Here is a 23297-nt window from a genome sequence, read left to right on the forward strand (position 1 = left end):
TGGCAGGCTGAGTCAACCCTGGAGCCCCTGGCTGGGACTGAACTCACAACCTTGTGACTTGTGATTGAGTGGCTGCAGTACTGGCATTTAACCACTACGACACGAGAAACATGTATAACATCTGCAGTGGTCCCTTGACTTATGCGGGGGATCCGTTCCGGACCACCACCACCTGTGTAAGGCAAATAACGCATATGCTTTAACCCCATTGAAAATAATGGGGCTCGTGCATGTTGTGTGGTGTGGCACGCACGCCATTCCTATTTTTGTCATGTGGCTTTCAGCCTAAGCTGAAAGCCGCATATAGTGCGCCCGGGTATGACTCGGGTGCAATGTACTTACATTTTCATATCTCCCATAGGTTCAATGACACATGTTTGCATGAGTATGTTCTTTCCTACCATTACCATTAGACAGAGGAACAAGTTTCCCTCAGGTGGCAGGTGATGGCTGGTATGAAGGAAGCAGCCATAACAGACAATTTTTAGTTGGAAGAAGGGCTAATTCTTGCCACCTCCTCCAGGCAGCAAAATGTCTGCCAGGGTGGGATAATAGTTGCCCCTTCCTCTGGTCAACACCTTGTTTCCAATATTCATGCAATTGTATCCTCTTATCAAGGTGATTCAAATGCACTCTGTTTTGGGGCTGCTTGTGAACCTTCAGCCAGAGCTCGAAGCACAGTTTGTGTTTTGGCTAGAGCACTGAAAAGAAGCCACATTAATCCAGCCTTAGTGCACTGGAGCTCTAAATGCTTCTGGTTTCACTTCAGTTTATTTTATTCTCATTTGTTTTAACTTCAAGAAGTTGACTCTTGAAATATAAATTTCTGAACATCTTGCCCTTTTCATTTAAGGAAATCAAGTCTGTATCGTTTGTGATGAAATCCAAAAAGGCAAGAATGTCTATGTTATAAGACACACACTATGCCTCAAATTACTCTTTCCACTACTACAACGGTATCCTAACTTGCAGCTTCCCCAACTAATCAGAAACGTTGGTAATCTTTAAGGTATTTGCAGGTATGACGTGTTTTAAATAACATTAACTTCCACTCCCACAGTATACCAATTTAAATGTTTAGTTTTTGTGTAGAAAGGAAATCCACAAATGCATGCATGCATAAATAAATAAATAAATCGATGGCCATTTGTATGGCATCATACCTTACTCTAGCCCAGTGATGCTATATCAGCAACAAATTCCCCTCAACGTTTGAGATCAGAACATGATATCTGGCCACAGTTCAAATTTAAAACATTCACAACTTGAAATACGGGCTCTCTCTTGTTCGTTCAAAAAGTATATGACAATTAAATTTAAAAACCAGCATAGTATAGCAGTTTGAGTTTTGGAAGCTGACTCTGGTCAATTCCCTGCTCAGCCATGGAAACCCACTGGGTTACCTCGGGCAAGTCATAGCCTCTCAGCTTCAAAGGAAGGCAATGGCAAAACACCTCTGAACAAATTTTGCAGGGAAAACCCCATGATAGGTTTGCCTTCGGGTCACCAAAAGTCAGAAATGACTTGAAGGCACACAATGACAACAAAAACTATTTTAGTGATTTCTGACCAAAACATGCACATTACTTGTAATCCTTGTGCCATGATATTCCTCTAGCATAATGTATATTTCCAAATTTTTCATGGTGCTACCAGCTCTACATCCTAGGTACTCAAAGGCCCACCAAGATAAAATGAAAACAGGTACAAGACAGGTAATCTAAATTCATCCATATGTTCTTATCCAGACTAGGTCATCACAGTAGCCCTTTCTGAGTGTTATCACTAATTAAGATCTGGCAGATGTTTAGGAGGAAAGGGAACTTCTTTGTGACAGAACTTCACTCGGTGTCTAGGAACTATTCCTTGTGGAGCCATTCAGCAGCTCTTCTACCTCCCCTGGATGTTTGAGGGGCCAATTGGAAGTACAGTGGACCCTTGTTATACGCTGGGGTTTGGTTCCAAGATCTCCCGTGTATAACAAAATCCGTGTATGCTCAAGTCCCATTAAGTATAATGACATAGCAATATGGTTTCCCTAATAAAAAATGGAACATCAAGGTAAATTTTTACTTTTTTGGAACATTTTCAAACCGTGTATGCTTGAATCCGTGTATAAAAAATCCGTGTATAAGAAGGGCCAACTGTATCCACTTTCAAATCTTTAAAACTTGTATGTGTTTAATTCCAGTACTTAGTCTTTGCTCTTATGCTGCTGCATTTATCTTTGTTCTTCATACTGTATTTTAGCCATTCTGAGTGGCACTAATCAGCTAACTTCAGTTATACGATAACATAGAAATAGCAGGGATGAACAAGCAAATATCCTTGGGAAAATCACTATTCCTCTGAATTTTAACATACATGTCTGCACGCTTTTTGTGGTCTCCTATCATACTGAGTATGATATTGTTAGGAAAAATGAGTATATTAACGAACTTACTTTTCTGGCTTTCCTTCATACAGAAAATCATTTCTCTCGGTAAATTTCTTTCTTTCAGAACTTATACAGTCAGTTCTTTCCTGTTATACTCTGATCTTGTGCTTTAATATTTTGTTTGTGCTTAGCATTGCTAAATTCAAGGTGAAGCTTGACAGAAGACGTAGCTCAATCGTACTGTTAAAATTATACAGCTTTAGCAGAGCTGGGAAGAGCTGGGAAGTGTAAGGGGGAAAAACACTGATAATTGAATTACAAAGTAAAAACCTATACATTTTGCATATTTTACTAGGAGCCAAACCTATAGCATACCTTGATCAATTTCTGTGATACACACTTTATTCTGGATTTCCACAATGTGCACTAAAGCCTACAAAGTACTCTTTTACATTTTCTCAAAATGTATGGAAAATATTGCATCTCTGAACTGTCAAAATATTATGGTGCTGTTTCTTTTACAATGTACTCAATAAATACGTTGTATTTTATATACACTGATCAAAGCAAAGAGTCGTGAGAGGACCCGTGACACCACACATTCTAAATCCATAAATGTCACAAAGAACCTTGCTATAAATTCTCTCCATAATGTACTAGAGTAATACAATAAGCATGAAAGGGGGGAGGTGAAGAACATGTATATGATGTTGATTTGGTGAACTAATAGTAAGTAGACAAGATCACCCAACGGGTTTCATTGTTCAGAGCTGAAGAGATGTTTTTAAGAAGGTAAACATCTCCTTAGGGCAAAATATTGATATTTAGCAAATACTCTAAGAGAGTCGGCATGATGAAGTGGCATTGGTGTTGAACCAGGATTCTTGGACACTGGATTATCTTGGACAAGACACACTCTCTCACCTTTGGGGGAAGGCAACAGCAACCCTCCTCTGAACACCTCTTCCGAAGAAAAACCCATGATAGAGTTGCTTTAGGATCGCCTCAAAACAGAAACAATGTGAAGGCACACAAGAACAACTATCATCTTAAAAGAACCGTGCCTGCTGTGAGAACGTGTAGAGGGATTGTGTCTTCTTAAATTATGCTAACTGTGATAAATGCATATATCATTTAAAAGGCCAATAGATAATATAACTATTTAAAAATGGTAATACAATACTATAAAAGATCTAAAAGCCAGGACATTAGTAATCCTGTGTATTTTTCCTTAGAAGTAAGCCCCACTGTGCAAAATGGAACTCATTTCCAGGAATTGTGCAGACAATTACAATATAAATCCATTAACAAAAGGGTGTGTGTGTTTTTTTAAAGCAGGTGACAGCTCTATATTAACAACAATTAACTTTTAAGATCAAGGGTTACCGGTTTTGCTTTTGATAGATTTATTCAAAGATACTTTTTTTTCCATACAAAATCCTGATCATTTTTCCCCATCTTGTGAACATGATTTGAAGCCTAGAGGAATAGCCAGTTATACCATGCATATCCCATGATGCACCTACTGTTTAATTTCCTGTGGGAAGCATTCTGCAGATACAGTGGCAGCTTTTCTTTCTCTTTTATTAACACTCTGTGAGATATCTACAATAAAATTTACCAGGGATAGTAGTGACTGTTGTAGCTCACCTGTAATGGCAACTCTGCTTCAGAGACTCTGGGCATACTGCTGGCAAACAGTCACATATCAACCAGTGCAAGTAAGAATACAAGTTCTATGTCAAAAATGTACACTCAGTCATCTCAATGTGATATCCTAACATTCGAATGCACTTTCTTCAAGTAATACAGTTTGCAGAAATTAAACCATTGTTTACGTAATTACATCTGTTTAAAGTTGCCTTTCAGCATGTATTCCTTACTGCTCAAAAAAAGAAAAAAAAGAAAAAAACCCTACAGTTCTGAACTAATTGTCCTCTTTATTTTGTCCATAAAGTTTATTTTTAAACTGTGTCCATGATCATTGTTGTTTTGACTTTTGCCTCACTGATGGAAGATGATAGGGGAGAAATAATCTTTATGGGAGAGGGCTTTCTTGGTGGCTGCTCCCAGACTCTAGTACCCTCTTTTCTATCCTTTCATAGGCAAGTAATGCCCTTTTTGTTTTGGCAGGCCTTTGAGGGCTGCCTGCTCAAGGGGAAAGGGCCTTTCATGTGCTTTGTAGTTTATGTGAGCTTTTTCCTTTTTTATAGAATTGCTTTTAACTGCTTCTGATTTTAGTGATAGTTTAGTCATATGTTTAACTTCTGTATAATATAGGTTTCATAGCTGTATCTGTTTCAACTTTTGTAATATGCCTTGAGTCCCAGACTTGGAGAAAGCAGGATATAACTAAACATCATCTTCATCACCATCATCATCTCTCTTTAGTCCGCCTCTTTCTCATCCTAAAAAATATAACTATGTAGCCATTTCCATGTTCATGTAAAACAACAACAACAATAATAAATGGGAAATTACCTTTCACTCTAAGTGCAGTTCACCCTGAACTCCACGTAATTGAACAACTAAGTCTGTGTGAAAGATCCATTAGATTTAATAAATGCAAAATATCAGCAGAACTAAGACAAAACTTATTTACAAAATTCACAATAAATTAATATTGCGACCGTGCTTGAGATATTCAGAGTAAAGATTTGAGCACACTGTTTTACACAATAGCACGCAAAGTATCTAATGCTCCAGTCAATGACATACAGAAGCAGTTCACAGGAAGATCACTGACAGTGAGTTACCAAATGTCTAATGCCCTTGAACACAGAGGATAATGTGCCAGTTTTGAGATACATGCAAGTTGACAATACATCAGTATCACAGTTGCAACAATTTGAAGCAAAATACCTTAAAGGACTTCTTTTCTGTGGGGGAAAAACCCTCCTGTTTCCATGACAAATTGCAGTGGATGGTGATGAGAACATTTTTTCTAAATATTGTGCTTTCTATTATAATGCAAAGCTCATTTTAAAATTTGCCTTATGAATATCTTTATTTTAATTGCACCAAAATGTAGTAAGTTCATTGTCAGCCCAGGCAAATCACTAGAGGTTGCGGACAGAGGAACTTACTGCATCAGATGACACCCTAAGGAGGTGATACCACTGTTCCCCATACATCTACATTTTGGTAGAAATGGGCGGTGGTATTCACCTGTGTCCCTTTAAACCACTGAAGAGAGCGTGTGACTGGGGCAAGGCTCAGTGGGAGGGAAAAGGAGAGGACCCAGATTTTTAAAAATATACATTTAAAATTTAAAATTTTATTTTAAATTAAAAAATCATTTTTATTCTTTTAGTATTTTCTTCATGAGTATCACATCTTACCAAATTTTCACTTTAACCACATGAAACTATGTACATGTAAATACATTTAGGCTGTGTGCATAACGTATTCAAAAGGTATAATTTTAATTTTGCTAGTTAAGTCACAACTATTGCCATTACATTCAGTGATATATGGGGATTACGATTTACAGTCTGCCCTCCGTATTTGCAGACTTGCAATCCACGGATTTGAGCATCTGTGGATAGCAAGCCTGCGGGGGAATGGAAAAGGAGGAGCAGAAAGAAAAGGAGGGCGAGCAGCAGCATGGTGTTGGGTGCGGAGCCTAAGATCCGGGAGTTGGAGGTGGGAGTCCTGAGGTGTCTGGTGGTGGTGCAAGACCGGGGCACATGGTGCTTGGTGCTGGACTGCCACCCCTTCCTGGCCCACAGTACGGGGCACATCCAGGGGGCACTTCATGTATGCTGCAACACCATTGTCCACCTCGGTAAGCCTGGAACAAATCCTGCCCAGAGGGTAGGCCGGGTCTGAAGGCCAGACCAGACCAGGGCTCTCTCAGGGACTCTACGCTGCAGTCATCTTCTACGATGAGTGCAGCCCCCCGAACCCCCTCCTCCTCCAGCGCCCCGATGGCCTCTTCGCCCTCGACACCCTACGGAGGGAAGGCCCGTCCACATCGGACATCCGCCTTCTCAAAGGTTAGCACAGCAGGGAGATCAAGCACCTGCCTTCTCTTCCTTTGTTCTTTCCCTTTCTTTCTCTCCTCCATCTCCTCCTTCTCTTCCTTCCCTCCACTTCCCTCTTAACTCTCTTCCCTTCCTCCCTTCCATCCTGGGCAGGCAAATGGGGGAGGAGATCAAGGGCCCTCCTTTTTTTTCCTCCCTTCTTCTCTTCCTTCCCTCCATCCCCTCTTCCTCCCTCCCTTCCATTCTTCTCTTCCCTTCTTTCTTCCTTCTTTTCCTCTTCCCTTCCTCCTTTCTCTCCCTCCCCTCCCTTCCTTCTTTCATTCACTTCTCTGCCTTTCTTCTCTCTTCCTTTCCCCCCTTCCTTCCTTCCTTCCTTCCTTCCTCTTTTCCTTTCCCTCTCCTCTTTCTTCCTCCTTCTCTCCCCTTTCTCCTTTCCCTTCTCTTCCCTCTTAACTCTCTTCCCTTCCTGTCTTCCCCCCCTGGGTAAGAGAAGGAGGAGGAGGAAGAAAAGGAAAGCGAGTGGCAGTAAGGTGACAGAAGGGGTAAGAGGAGGAGGAGGAGGCAGGAAGAGGAAGTGAGGGGGAAAGGAGGAGGAGGAGAAAGCGACACGGCAGCAGTGACAGGGGAAAAGGAGAGAAGAAAAAGAGGAGGAGGAGGATGAAGGGAAGGTGAGGAAGAAGAGGTACCCCCCCCTTCTGCCCTCTGTAGTGAGAGTGGCGAGCTAGCTTCAGGGGGGTGGGGGGTAAAGTGCCATTGTGCTCAATGGTGGTGTGGCCATGTGAATACTATGGGACTTGAGCATCCACCGATTTGGTAGGTGCGGGGAGAGGGTCCGGAACAGGCCCACTGTATGAGTAACCTCAGTATAAAAACATTATTAAGGATTCTGCATGGTGTGGTATGAAAGGAGATCAATGGGTGGGGGTGACACCATGAGTTACCTCAGCAGGTCACATCAACCCTAATGATACCATGGTTTCAACTAACCAGTGTAGTGACCCTGGGCCTAGGAAGTCTCTGCATGGTGTCTGGGCGAGCTAAAATAAAGGAGGTGTTACAAGCATGTCTGCTATAACCACTATCTATTATGAACAGACTTGCATGTGAAATGCAGAACCAAAAATACATTCAAAACAGATTTTTAAAAATGTATTGTACCTTATCATGTCTCCCACCTTATCTCTGTGTTTCATAACACAAACGACTTAAGGCAAGAAGCTGTTCATAGCATATATATATTAATTGATGTACCCTTTTGAACTGATTTCAATATTCTGTTTTTGATGATAGTCAGGATGACAACATTTTTTGGTCCATCAAACTCTGTAGTACAATTACATGAATTTACTTTTAATAAATTACCATCTTTGCATATATCAGTCAAACCACAAAGGCTAAAGACTTGAAAACAAAATGCATTATTAATTTAATTGTCACAGCCTATTTAGGTAACTTCTGTTAGTATTTGCTATAATATGAAATATATGTTTGATAGTAAGAGCTACTTTAGGTAGAAAGTTTGTTTGTATGTATGATGATCTCTGTGTGAGAGTATAAACCTTTTCCCTGAGGAAAAAAAGTAGAGAAGAAAAATTTGGATTTCTATCTCCCCCCCCCCCCCTACACAGTTTCCAACCATTTCCACCATATGTGCTAGGCTGCTTCATAGTTTGATTAATAAATTCATACTGCATAAGCACCAATTTGTGAGGAGGAGCTACTCTTATTTTTTCTGGGAGACCATTCAAAGACATTGGTGAAGTTCCTTAAATGATTAATTATGAACTCAGCTGTGTTAGGCAAGCCATTTTCTGCCTTACCCTCTCATCTTCTATATTAGGATAATATTGACTTATGTTACATAGCTGGTATGAGGATTACTGAAATAATTTAATCAGCTTGGTTAATTGAGAAGGGGCCAGATACACAGCAAAAGGTGGCATGCTCTTGGTCTCTTGTGCCATTATCTGAATAGTTCTAGGATTTGGGTGAACAGCTTGTGTGTTATACATGCATGTGTGTGCACATTAGTAATGGTAAATCCCAATGAATTTTGTGCCATAGCTTCAGGACACTATAATGATAGGAAACGATGCACTTTTCTAAGAAACTACACAGCTTCTCCTGAGAAATGAATAACTGTCCCTGAAAATTGCATACTTTTGACATAGAAAAAATGAATGGTACACTTGGCCTGGATTTCTTTTTCTGTTGTGTAACACCTTGTCCCAACAATTCCAAATTAAAGTGTGTATAAAACATGAACTCTCAAAGTCTCTGGTTTTCCATCACTCTTTCTATCCCCCAATTGCCACAATGCTGAAACACCCCACTGCCGCATTATCTGTATAGACATATAGTGTGTAATTACATTTTGTATTTTGCACACTTTTCCCAAGTACATAGCAAAAAGCCACATAAATGAGTTTTCCCTTAAAAAGCTGCATAGTTTTCTGTGTGTAGTGAAAAGTGTTCAAATGTAAGTTTTTACTGTAAAGCTGTACAGTTTCTCAAACTCTTGCACAGTTTCCAAAAACTGTGTGGTTTTTGTTATGCTTGAAAAAAACAACAACAAAAAGTTGCAGGAAGTGTCAATATTTTCCTCCCCATATAAGTTTCTCAGGGAGTTGGGAACTTGAAATTCAACCCCAGTTGGGAAACTGATGAATGCTGATTCATCAGCATTCTCTTTCCTTTGATGCTAACTGCCTTCAAGTCTGCTTTGACGTCTGGCGACCCTGTGAAAAAAACATCTCCAAGTCTCCCCATTCTCAACAGAGCTGCTCAGTTGCTGGAAACTTAGGGCCATGTCCTTCTTGACTGAGTCTGTCCATCTGGTGTGTGGTCCTTTTGTCTTCCTACTGCCTTTCCAAATATTATACAGTCAGCCCTCCTTATAGTCTTTTCTACTGAGTCATGTCTTCTCATGGTGTGCCCAAAATATGGCAGTCCCAATTGAGTCATCCTGGTTTCTAGGGATAATTCAGATCTGGTTTGTTCCAAGACCCATTTGTTTGACTTTTTAACCATCCACAGTATCCAGCACTCTTCTCCAGCACTCATTTGAGTTGATTTTCTTCCTACCAGCCTTCTTTACTGTCTAGCTCTCACACCCGTACATAGTGCTGGGAAATATGATGACATGAACAATCCTCACTTTAGTGTTCAATGGTATATCTTTGCACTTTAAGATCTTGTCTAGTTCTCCTAGACTATTCTTTAAATCTAAGCCACCTGAAAGGTAAGTTAGGGGAAACTGAACTGTGGCTGCAAAGCTGCTACAACTATTCAGCTTTACAGAATATTAAGAGGAACCATTAAATTAAAAAGAAAAGAAAAGCATCATCAACAAGAAAGCTTCACTTTTTTAAAATGTTCCATTTTGTTTGTTTAAGGAGAAAACAAAACTTCACACTTGTCATCTGCATCACAATGGCTTCATGCTAATCTAGGTAGGCTTAAGAGCACAGAAGTTGTTCTGATCTTGTGCCTTTTCTCCTAAGGCCTCAGGGTTTTGAAATGTTGCAAACAACAACTCACTAAGAGGCATCATCATCACACCATTCTTCTATATGTTTGTGCTGACTGATTAGCTAAAAAAGCCTTGCAGGAATATGGGAGACAGACAGGAGAAACAAGAGAATCCACAAGGACGCCATAGGAGGGGGAAAGAGCAACCCAGTTCTGTACAACTAAATATTAAAACACACATTGTGTGGGTGGGTGTGTTTGCATGAGTGTGTACGGTGACAACTAAAACTCATACCTCCTAGACTCAGATAGTGCATTTGAATATCTGTAGCATAATACTTTATGATACACACAGTCACAAGGGTGGCATAAGTTACTTATATGCTGTATTTATGATAATTTTACAATAACTGGCTGCATCTCAGCAGAAAGATGTATTTCTACAGAGATGGAGATGGAATAAAACACTACAAGAAAGCACACAGTTGTTTTCTACCTCCAAACTATCCTGTCTAACTGAAAAACTTCCTTCTTTAAATCTAGTATGATATATTGGTTGTTTATTACAATGGATGAGATTCCTCACCACCACCACACAAACATCTTATTTTATCATTAGCTGGGCTTTTTTTTAGTCTTTAGGAACAACGTTTCTCAAGGTTTCCATAAAAGCTTTGAAACACTCATCTACACAGAGTTCCATATTGGCTGCACATTCTGGGGAAAAAAAACCAACTCTTACTAGGGACTAGATGAGCCCATTAGAGATCTAAGATCTTCTGGAAAGGCCCTTTTCTCTATCCCATCATTTTCTCGAGCTTGTCTGGTGGTAACAAGGGAGTGGGCATTCTTGGCCGATACTCCCAGACTTTGGAACTCCCTCACTAGGCAGATAAGGATGGAGCCAACCTTGTTCTCTTTTCATCAGCAAGTTAAAACAGAATTTTAGAAACTGACTAGGATTGTCTGGTGCTATTTTAAAGATCTGTATGTATTTTAATGAATTTTAAAGTTTTTTTTAATTTTAAAAATGTTTAATTGATTTTTTTAAAAAATAACTTTTATATTTATACTTTTATTTAACATTTTGCATAGGTTTAATTTGCAATGTTTTAAATAGTCGATTAGCCTCCTTTGTCTCATTACTGAGAGAAGAGTGGGATTATATGAAACCCACTGGGAGAACCTGGACAAGTCATACTCTCTCAGCCTCAGAGGAAGCCAATGGCAAACCCCCCTGCCAAGAATATCCTGTGATAGATGTGCCTTAGGGTTGTCATAAGTCAGAAATGACTTGAAGGCACACAACAATAAACAACAATAATAGTAACAACAGCAATAGCAATAGCAATAAGGATGATGGTGGTGGTGGTGGTGGTGGTGGACTACAAGTCCCAACAGCCTACAGCCAACATAGGAATAGTGTAGTAAGCATATTTGTTTCTAGGACCCCCAAACCATTTTACATATTGACACAATAAAGTTGTTTACCCTGCGACTGCTATTGTTCAAGTGATCTTCTGGCAGAGACACATGGGAATTATACACATTGAGGCCAGAATACAGAACTACATAAACTCTGCATCTCTAATAGGGACAGAAGACACTCCTACCAGCTCTTCATCTTCATCCATATTAGGCAAGAGGGAGAAAAAAGAAAATAGCCTTCTCAGTCAGTTACACATATGACTAGTTTTCAGCTACTGGGACTCAAGTTCTTAACTCTGTAACTGTAAGGCTGTGATGTGTGTATACACAATAAGCCCCTTGAAGAATAAGAGTGAGAATGAGAGTTGAAGATAATGCAACTACCTCCTGAACAGATGAGTTTGGGGAAACTAAGAAAGCTTTATACTGCTGAGACTAGAAATATTTTCTGAAAATTCACTGGAGCAGCTTCTGGTATGGAGTCTCTGACCTAATATTTTTCACTTTCAATGTAAAATCCTAGCAAATAGTATAGGCTTCTACATTGTGTAATTCTGTGAAAAAAAGACAACTGTATAATACTCATATGTAGTAAGTATCTTATTGCCATATTTCACAGATCTTGCTACTTTGTGAAGAAAACAGAAAGGAAAACACGTAGACTTCTCATCACTTAACAAGAAAACCAATGTATTTGAATACTTATGTGGCAGATTATTTTAAGGAAAATACATTATTTAAAATTGCTTCTCTCTGGTATGCATTTATTCTGTTCTGTTGAAAATTATGGTTAAAAAACCCTAAAGACAACTAACAACAAAACAAATTTAAAAGGAAAAAAAGGGAACTCTCCTGAACGAAAGTTATTAATGATGCAAATTGTTTTTCTACTACTCTCCAGAGGAAGCAAAAGAGATTTTGAGAGGGAAAACTTTTCTATACATGAAAAATTTAGCATGAGAAGTGATCTTCATATCAATGTACACAGAATAGGGCAAGAATACAGAATGAAACGCTGCACTATTCAAGGCCTCCAGAGTTGAACTGGGAAACTGTAAACCAAAGAATATAATTTATGCATGGAAGAGATTAGAAGAATCAAGAGAAGACTAATACGGTACAACTTTGACAATAGTTGTGACCAAACATGCAATATTAGCATTACTGGTTGTTTCTGTCTGCAAAATGTCCCCCCCCCCCCAAATCCAAGATTTAAAAAATCAAATATGGTTCTTATAACTGTCCCAGTATTGTGTGTGTGTGTGTGTGTGTGTGTGTGTGTGTGTGACTCAATAGCCTGTTACAAAAGGCATAGATGCCTTTTTAGGAAAAGAGTAAGGTGAAAAGGTAGTTGGTTGAGATTTGAGTGACAGAGCATCTTCTTGTGAAAAAGGGTACTGTAATTAATTTCTGGGGAGAAAACTATAGACATTAAAATTAATTCAGCATCCATAGCAAGAGAAACATCTCTTTTTGTCATATTTTGTCTTTTGGATGTTATTTCACTTTGCTCCCTGGCCAACATGGCTGCTCCTGGATATGTTTTCATTGAATATAAATGTTCATAATCTGATTACCATGTTACAATTCTACCATCTACTCCCAACCCCATATCTTAAAATGACTTGTTAAGTTTAATGGGGATAGAGGAGAATTACAAAATTTTCTAATTCATGCGAAGCAACCACATTTCAAAAGTCAAAGACCTTCTGTCCGGTCCAGAGCTCTGAAGCAGAGAAACAAGAACAAAGCCATTTGTCTTTCACTGCAACTCCAAATTTCATGGATAATACTGGAATACTGTACTGTACAATATGTTTTTCTCATGAAAAGTACAGGAAGCCTTTGCCCTGAAGACACAGTTTAGAAGGTATCTTAGAGCAAAGACCACCTATATCAGGCAGATGTTTAAACAATATTCATAAATATACAAAGCAGCCTTTGAGGTTTAACAGATATACCAACAGAGCTGCAGAAAAAATGGACAATTATACTTTATTTTACCTTTCTTTTGGTGTGCCGACTCCATGTTTCCCTAGCAGGTGTGTATTTAAGTGCTTCTTCATTACAAATGCCACCCTGAAAAACAGAATTAATTTTTGTTAAATCTTTCCAGCTTTAAGAATATGAAACAAAAATTCAGACTTATTATTTCAAAGGGCAGAAATTTTGTGATGGTAAAACCTACATGCTGGGAAGCAACCATAAGATGATGCATATTTTTATTTACATGAAAATACAAATATAGCACTCAAGGAAGATATGCAAAAAAACATTAAAGGTGTGGTTTTCTTCCATGTCCCACATGTGACAGGATCAGCTTAGCATGCAGGGATGGGGAATTCATGTTTTTTCAGATGTTGTTGGGTTGTAATTTCCGTCATGGTTGACCACTGCCTATTCTGTTATTAAAGTGAGTTGCATTGGAGAGCCATGAGTTCCTCATCCAGCCATAGGACAAAAAGTGCTCTGTTTATAACCTCTCCCCCTTGCTCCAAATGCACAGACATGACATCAAGCCATAAGTAGGAGGGTTGGAGAGACATCAGTGTCACTGGCTGGAAGAATGAAAGCTTCCTTCAGCACATGGAGGGGTGAGAGCTATGTGCAAAGACAAGCAGTGCAAAAAGACCTATGCCCAACTGTTCTTACAGACTGAGCAACTATACACATGTATCAGGCAATGGGAATGTGTAAAGGAGAGCTCTTTTATCGAGATACTTAAACTCACAGACAACCTTGGCATTTAAGCCATTTTGATTTCATATAATTTCAAAATAATCTTGTTCATTAAAATTTTAAGATTAAATCTCTGAAGGAGCCGTAATTGTTGCTGTGGAAGAAAGCAGGATTGGACTAGTCACTTTTAGTCACTCTTTGACTGAACAGAATTTAACACTAGTGGATATGTGGAAATTTAAAAGACAAAGAAGGGGGGGGGGGAGAGAGAGAATTATACCTAGTATTATGCCTTATTTTAATCACAAAGCACTTCATCTGCTTTAACTCTGGTGTCCAATGCATTTATTAGTTAGCAATTATTCATTCTATATTACTATATTGCTAAATCTATGACCACGCTAAGTCCTATACTGTAGATTAATTTTATTATGTCGTATGAATAGTTCTCCAACACAGATACTAGCAGAACCTTCAAACTAAAATGGCATCCTTGATAACCAAAAACAAATACATACACACACAACAAGGGAAAAAAGAAAGAAAGAAATTACTGCTCTTACTTTCAGTGTGAAAAGGGCTTGCAAACATTTTTGTTAATTATGTATTACAGCTGTCCTTCATAAAGTTAATTACTAATAGCTGAAAGGCACTGGAAGTCTATTTGCATATGTACATGAAAGGCATGACATATGCAAAAATATGATTTTAATTAGCATTTCATGATATGACGGGCTACAAATCAAGCTGGCATATTATAAGATTTTTAACATTAAATGCTGAATTCATTTGGACATGCTTCCAGTAATGGACAGTGCAACGACTGTGAAATACTGTAGCATTATGGCATATATGAGCCACAAAAGCCAAGAAACAGTTCTTCCCTATTACATATATGGTAATCTCTAATCTCCAAGTCCGATCTACTTTGGGCATATACACATTATTACAGTAAATCTCTATTTTGTGCAGCCTTCAGGGTGCAGGATATAACTCACCATCTTTAAAATGATAGCGACTTCATTATTTTTATAAAAAGAAATACATTATGATGCCACTTATTCTTGGTTGGGTTTATTGTTTTGTTTTGTTTTGTTTTTTCTTTTTTGAATGATAATATGGACAATACAGCATCTAGAATTTAGAGAAATCTATTGCAGTAACTTCATGGTGTCACTACAATTACTATTCATAAATAAAAGGATTGCGCTGACATAAAACTCCTCAATCCTAATGAGAGTATAGGGCATTCCACATCTACTGCTACCACTTTAGGGCAGAAAGCAGAACCATCTTGTTGCAAGCAAGACAAACATATTTGAAATTAAGAACAGTTTTTTATTTGGTTTTGTTTTTTGTATTTCTGAAGCATCCTTCCTCCAAGTTAATTTTCTTAAAGAAACATAAAATTAGGAAATGAATACACATGGTTTTTATAATCAAGAAGGCAATAGGTGAACTTATTTGTGAACTAAACAAGACTATGTCAAATGCATAACCTAATTAAAGGTAAGGGGCAGGTGAAACATCTCTATCTGAAAATGTAATAAAGAATGGTGTGTGTGTGTGCGTGCGTGCGTGCGTGCGTGTGTGTGTGTATTACACCTCTTTCCACACTTTCCAAGCTGGTTTCACCACCCTGACTTTACATTTCTCTATCTTCCTTGTACTCTTTCTTGTACACAACTGGTCACCCACCAACAACTGGATTTTTGTCATAACGTGAAATTAGATAGTAGTTAGTGGCCCCTCCCCACCATAAGATTACTAAAAAGTTGGCAGGGAAAAAAAATAAAGCTACTACCAAATATGGTGCAACTGTCGTCACAGAAATGTTGTTTTGGTAGTACAATACCTAAAAGACTGAACTATTTGCCTTTTTAAAAAAATGATGCTAGGAACTTGGAATCGCTTTAAAATACTCCCTAGCGTCTTTAAAAAGCATTTACAGTGGATGCAGCCATTACAGTCTATTTATAGAAAAATACCAGGCATGTAACTGGCTTATTAAAATAAATGAAAAAAGAAGCATAAAGATTGTATGTACAGCGCTGTGTAAATTTACAGCGCTATATAAATAAAGCTTAATAATAATAATTTGAGGGACCTAGAACCAGTCTAAGAGATTTTGCCAATCCTCTCCCAAAGACATACCATTGCATAACCCAAACACATAAAAGAGGAGGTCAGAAAATGCCAGAATTACATCTAGGATTATTGGGATTGGTTTTTTTACCATTACATGGTTTTCCCTTGTTTATATTTTATATTATGTTAGATCCTAGAAGTTTTTGCCCCTTCTCCAAGGGCATCACTTTCAGCACAATAATAAAAAAGTGGGTTGTGTGAAAGAGATAATTGTATCAAATCCATTCTGAAACATAAATGAAGTACGGTATATTATATATGTACAGTATATTATATATTATATATGATCTCTTAGATGAGCAAGCTCCCGACCTGGCATGTATTACGGAAACCTGGCTGGGGGAGGACAGCTCAGTAACTTGGGCTAAGGCCCTCCCAGCCGGGTACACGTTGAAAGAGCAGGTTAGGGAAAGTGGGCGAGGGGGAGGAGTGGCAGTGGTCCATAAAAGTTATATCACCTTGATTAGGAACTCGGTACTGAAACTAAGACACATTGAGTGCATTTACCTGACTCTGAAAGCCAAGGACAAGTCTGGGGATTCTGTTGGTTTATCATCCACCCCGTAACCTAACAGACTCCCTAGCCGAGCTGACACAGCTGATCTCGGAACTGGTGTTGGAGTCCCCCAGGCTGCTTGTGTTGGGGGACCTCAACATCCCCTTCGAGGCCGGCTCAACAGATCTAACAGGTGCAGCTTGGTTGTTCATGGAATCCATGACAGCCATGGGCCTGTCCCAGTTGGTTTCAGGGCCAACTCACTGTGCTGATAATACACTCGATGTAGTCTTCAGTACGGTCCGAGAATGCCCGTGGGTGGAAATAGATGCCATTTCCCACTTGTCATGGACGGACCATTTCCTAGTCAAGATAGGACTGACAGCCACTATCCATAAACCCCTCGGGGGTGGAGGACCCATTAAAATGGTCCACCCTCGAAGGCTGATGGAACCCAAAAGGTTCCAAGACACTCTAGAGGGTACTATGTTTGGAAACGATGGTGACACTGTCGAAACCCTGGTCGATAACTGGGATAGGAATCTAACCGGGGCTATAGACAGTATTGCTCCCGAGCGTCCTTGCCGGCCCGCTTCAAAGAAAAGACCCTGGTATACGGAAGATCTTCGCCAGATGAAGCGGGCTGCGCAACGACTAGAGCGCTACTGGCAGAAACATCAGAACTTATCTGACAGAACACTCCATGAGAACATGTTGCGTTCCTACGGAGTGGCAGTCAGTGAAGCCAGGGATGCGTACTGTGCTGCACAGATTGCGTCAGCAGAGTCTCGTCCGGCAGAGCTGTTCAGGGTGGTCAAGGAGCTAACTCAACCCCCGGCCACCCAGAACCCTTTACTTGAACCAACAACTGCCTGCTGTGACGCTTTTAACAACTTCTTTGCTGACAAAGTCTCTCAGATAAGGGCTGATCTTGACGCCAGTTTTCGAGCAGAACCTTTAGTAGAGGCATCCAGTGCCTCTGGTAACAAGGTTATTCTGGATCAATTTGAGTTCGTGAGTACCGAGGACGTGGACAAGCTCCTTGGATGCGTGAAAAAGACGACCTGCCCTCTTGACCCTTGTCCTTCTTGGTTGACCGTGCAGGGAGGAGATGTTATAAAATTCGCTCTCCATCTGATAATAAATACATCTCTTCGGAAAGGTATTGTTCCATCTTCGTTGAAACAGGCAGTTGTAAAGCCTTTACTGAAGAAACCTTCCCTAGATCCCCTATCTATGAGTAATTATAGACCGGTCTCCCTATTACCATTCTTGGGCAAGGTGATTGAGAGGGCAGTCGCTTTTCAGCTCCAGACGGTCTTGGATGAAACTGATTATCTTGACCCATTTCAAACTGGCTTCAGGGCAGGTTACGGAGTTGAGACTGCCATGGTCGCCTTAGTCGATGATCTCCGTCTGGCCACCGACAGAGGAGATATAACTCTGTTGGTGCTCTTGGACATCTCAGTGGCCTTCGATACCATCGACCATGGTATCCTTCTGGAACGCCTGAGAGAATTGGGTATCGGGGGCACTGTGCTCCAGTGGTTCCGGTCCTATCTCTCGGGAATGTTCCAGCTGGTGAGGCTGGGGGATAGTTGCTCTCGTAAAAGAGAGCTTACATCTGGCGTCCCTCAGGGTGCCATTCTGTCCCCCATGCTATTTAACATTTACATGAAGCCGCTGGGAGAGATCATCCGGAGCCATGGAGCGCGGTGTTATCAGTACGCTGATGACACCCAGATCTATCTCTCTATGTCTCTGACTGATACAGTGACTAAGGATGGCACCTCTCCTCTCGATGCCTGCCTGGAGGCAGTAATGGGTTGTATGAGGAAAAACAAACTCAGATTGAATCCAGAGAAAACAGAAGTACTCATGATAGGTTCCCCTAGCCCGGGCAGGGAAATTTGTCATCCTGTCCTAGACGGGATTAAACTTCCCCTAAAGGACACTGTTCGTAGTTTGGGAGTACTCCTGGATCCATCTCTGCAATTATCATCTCAAGTAGATGCGATGGCTAGGAGTGCTTGTTTATCAGCTTCGGCTGATACGCCAACTACGTCCCTGTCTGGACCGAGGGGACCTAGATAAGGTAGTACATGCACTGGTAACCTCTCGTTTGCATTTCTGCAATGCGCTCTACATGGGGCTACCTTTGTATCAGGTTCCGAAACTTCAATTGATTCAAAATGCAGCAGCCAGGTTAATTACGGGGACAGCAAGGTCTGACCATATAACACCTGTCTTAAAATCTGTTCACTGGCTGCCAATCCATTTCCGGTCCCAGTACAAAGTGTTGGTTATTACCTTTAAAGCCCTAAATGGCTTGGGCCCGGGTTACTTAAGGGAACGCCTCTCCCTGCATAATCCACCCCGCACTCTTAGAACAACTGGTAACTTACTACTCAATTAACCTAAGGTGAGATTGGTGACTACCCAGCAAAGGGCCTTCACAGCAGTAGCGCCTTCTCTTTGGAATGCCTTACCTGAGGAGATCCGCCTTAGTGGAACGGTTGAAGTCTTTAAAAAGGCATTAAAAACCCATCTCTTCCTACAAGCCTATCCTCCCAATTCCTTGTAATAATGTTTTCCCCCTATTGATTGTGATGTACTGATATTTAGGATTTTAATGATATTAAATTATATGTTTTTTACCTAACATTTTGGATTTAATTTGTATTAATGTGTATTCTTACTATGTTATTCACGGTATTGTTTTTTATTGATATGTTGTACACTGCTTTGATCTTGGGAAAAGCGGTTTATAAATAAACAATTTATTATTTTATTTATTATATATTTTAGTGTATCTGATATACAGATAAGAAACACACCCCTTTAAAGGCTTAGAAATGAAATCATACATTCACAGCTAGCTCCTTTCCTGAAGTAGTGACTAGTTACCTAATCCCAAATAAATTGTCTTGGTTATATCTGCAAATTCATTATTCACTTTAAGGGGCATTTGGCCCTTTTCCCTTTGCACTACACAGTTCCTGGAGCAGATGAAACAAGCCAGTGAGATCTCATTATCTTCAGAAGCCCCTTCAAAAGAGAAAACAAAAACACTCTGGAAATCTTGTTGGCTGACATCATAGTTGCAGCAGGAAAAGTTATCAAAGGTGTATTTCCATCATATGACCTACTAACATGTGCATAGACACCACTGTCTGCCTAAATATTTAAGACTTACACAGAGAGAGGGGAGGGGGGTTACTATCCTGTAAACTACCCTGTAAAGATCTGAAGAAGAAAAGTAGTGGACTGAGTTGAATCAGTGTTTACCATTCTTAATCCTAAGGGCCTTCAAACTTGAAGACTCTTTAATGAACATATGGAAGTTTGCTCTGAATCTTATATGTTTAGCAGCTGTCAACAGATGGAGTATGAATAGGTAATACAGACGAATACAGCACATCCTACTTTTCTATGACAAGTATAAATGAGAGCAAAACTGTGAAATCAGCAAATCTGAAGAAAGACTGCATGAAAGCAGGCATTTCAGGAAGATGGCAGACTTTGATTGTACACCATTTTAACATATTCCCAACATGGTTCCTTATTTTGAACTTTTTATCAGTAACACTACTTAGATGTAGAGAGATCTTGTAGCACCTTTGAAACTAACTGAAAGAAAGAAGTTGGCAGCATGAGCTTTTGTAGACTAAAGTCTACTTCCTCAGATGCATTTAGTCTTAAACTACTTAAGACTACTTAAGTCTTAAACTACTTAGTTACTCAGATGCATTTGCTCTTAAAATAATTACTGGTAGTTCTTAAATTTCAATCTGTTAAGACAAGAGGGTAGTGGAGAGCTAGGTCCAAAACATTTACTTTACTTCTCAGATTCATGACTCACATCTCAAAATGCAGTATCCCTCTTTCTTCCAATAAAAAAATACATAAAAGTAGAAAAATCACCATCATAAGCAAGGTTAAAATTTGGTGGGCCACCATAGTTTTCACTATGGCTGCCAGTATGGATGAACAATATCCTTTCATCTGTAAAGGACAGACCTTAATAAATCTGAAAAAGTACATGCTTTCAGGCATGTAAAGCATATTCTGCTTACTAGTATCATCCATATAATCAGTACAAGCAAATTCAAGAGCAATTTCACTATATACTCCGAACCACTGATGATCAAAAGCATACCCTTTGATATCAGCTAGTCCTTGAAGAAATCCATGTTTCAATCTGCATTATCATTTACTTCAGGATGACTGGCAACGAAACTTCCTGAGGAAATCACCGCTATGAATTAACAAATCAGGAAAAAATTTACTTACAGACTTTAGTTTACAAAAAGACATTCACCTGATAACAGTATTCAAAGGTGAAGTCGAAGGCTTTCATGGCCAGCATCCATGGTTTTTTGTAGGGTTTTCTGGCTATGTGGCCATATTCTAGAAAATTTTCTTCTTGATGTTTCGCCAGCATCTGTGGCTGACATCTTCAGAGAATGCTTTGCCTGGAAAAAGTGGGTCTATATATACTGTGTGATCCTGGGAATGCAGGAGTGATTTGTATGTGTATTGTTCTGTGCTGATGGCCGGCCTCAGGCTGGGAGGCTAATGCAATTAGCAGACATTAATCCTCTTTTGCATTAGCCTCCCAGCTTGAGGCTGGCCATCAGCACAGAACAATAAAGTAGACCCAGTCAACAAAAGTCTATGGTACAAACGTCTTTCTCCTTACAACAATTTAGGAATATGGTTCCAACAGATGATTACTTGACACAGGTGATCTACCATTCAGGACAGACCTTTTAAATTAGGGAAACTGTGATTATTTCTCAGTTTCATTTTGCTAACTGTAGTCATCAGTGATTTGAATTCTATCCAAGAATCTAAGAACGTAAGATAGTCATCTGACAATATGGCATGTTCAAAGTAGGGTCATTTTTAAAAATTATGCTATTGTGATCCTTTCTACAGTAATATCATTTGACTGTCTTATTAGACTTTTTGGAATGTCTCCAGGAACATCTATCTCTACTGGAACCACAGTTGCTTTCTTTTCCCAGATGTACGCCTCACTATTTTATAATCTTTTCCATCTCTTTGCCTTTGATTTTGCTATCCCAAAGGATCACCACATCTACAATCCAAAATCTTTTTCTCGACTACAGTTTTGTCTGGCATACTATATTCTAATTGTTTATCTGTGTCAAATCTGTTTCAATTTTAAAGTCCTTTAGGATTTTTACTTCACCATGTTCAACAACCTTTTCACGCTTACATTAAGGAAATTAAAGGATGATGATGATGATCGTGAAGAAGAGGAAGAAGAAAAAGTAATGTCATAATCACCACAATAATATTCTTTGCTATTTTTTAAGTGTTTAAAAGGTGGAGAAGTAATTCTAATCCAGATTAGTGGTGAAACTATTATATTATAAATTAGTAGGAATTTAAGGAAATCTTCACAACTAACATACATTCATCATCCCATTCTTCATCCACATACGCAAAAGTGTGATGAAAACTTAATTGGCATACAGTCCATGTTACTCTATGAAGTATGATACAAATGATAACTGTCCAAAAACTGATTTTTCACTACTGAATTATCAAACATAAATAAAAACTGATTTTCTAAAAGAGCTCTGAGGTACATCTAAAAGCATACTGAGTTGGAGATAAGGTCCATGCAAGTAATGGTATTTGCTTTCTTTCATTCATATATATATATATATATATATATATGAGAAACATTGATAAATTTTACAGGATTGTTTTTATGAAATTTTATTCTTACGAGCAGAATTTTTATGATTTTTTTTAAAAAATCATTTTCATAGAAAGAGTATTCTATAAATGTTCTACTGCTTCCTTTTTTTAAAGTAATGCTTTCTGGGAAGAAGTTGATGTCAAGTGAAGTTAGGAATAATATAGCAAGCGGAAAACATCTTGGATGTAGAAACATTAAAGGAACCTCTCTGTACCTTCCCTGCACTATGTAGACTTATGTGGAATATCTGTCAGTGTCCCAGACTCCATTTCAGTAGAATGATGGACAACAGGTTTGTTGATGTGCTGCTCAATGACCTGCATCAATCTTCAGAATAATTTACTGTCTATATCAGACAGATCATTATGGATGAGTTGCTCACTATCAATCAATCAGCCCTGCTCTTCCTGCATATTCCTATATCTATCATTCAAAAAAAGGAAGAACTGACTCTCAAGATGCTTCCATTGCGGTGTCTGTGACATCAATATGTGCTATTCAAGATGTAAGAGAATTATTAGGCCTGCATCTATTGGAAAGGATGGTCCCAAACTGTTTCTCTCCCCATCTCTCATCAGAAAAGAGATATTTCAATGTCTCAGTCTCCAGATAAACAATCATGAAAGCTTAATAACCTTATTATAAATTATTTCACTAATCAAACAATTGATTCCAATTAGGAAGCAAGCTCTTATTAGGCAAGCTTTATCAGGATGTTTGTGGCAGAGACATCTCTGTTGTAGGGCCAAAACTTTGAAACTTACTCCCCCGAGTGATCAGATTTGTTAATGTTAAAACAGACTACATACACCATACCAAAATAATGATGAGTTCATGGGCTGTCTGGTTCTTTTATTTTAGAATCTAATTTCACTCTGAAACTTGTGCTGTATTATAAACTAGTTTTTATCCCCTTTTGTTAATTGTACACTTGTCTTAAATGATATTCTTCCTAGCTACTTTATGCATCTCTTC

At 39.1% G+C, this 23297-nt stretch overlaps 1 protein-coding gene across 1 annotated transcript in view; it reads right to left on the bottom strand.

The window, feature by feature from the left end:
* The window catches only part of ZNF407 (zinc finger protein 407), a 413131-nt gene that overhangs the window by 224039 nt on the left and 165795 nt on the right, over window positions 1-23297 (bottom strand). The window contains 1 exon segment of the mRNA XM_042463139.1: window positions 13267-13341. Within this exon segment, the coding sequence (XP_042319073.1) occupies window positions 13267-13341 (75 nt within the window).

This window comes from Sceloporus undulatus, chromosome 4, assembly GCF_019175285.1.
Source record: "Sceloporus undulatus isolate JIND9_A2432 ecotype Alabama chromosome 4, SceUnd_v1.1, whole genome shotgun sequence".
Taxonomy (NCBI): Eukaryota; Metazoa; Chordata; class Lepidosauria; order Squamata; family Phrynosomatidae; genus Sceloporus; species Sceloporus undulatus.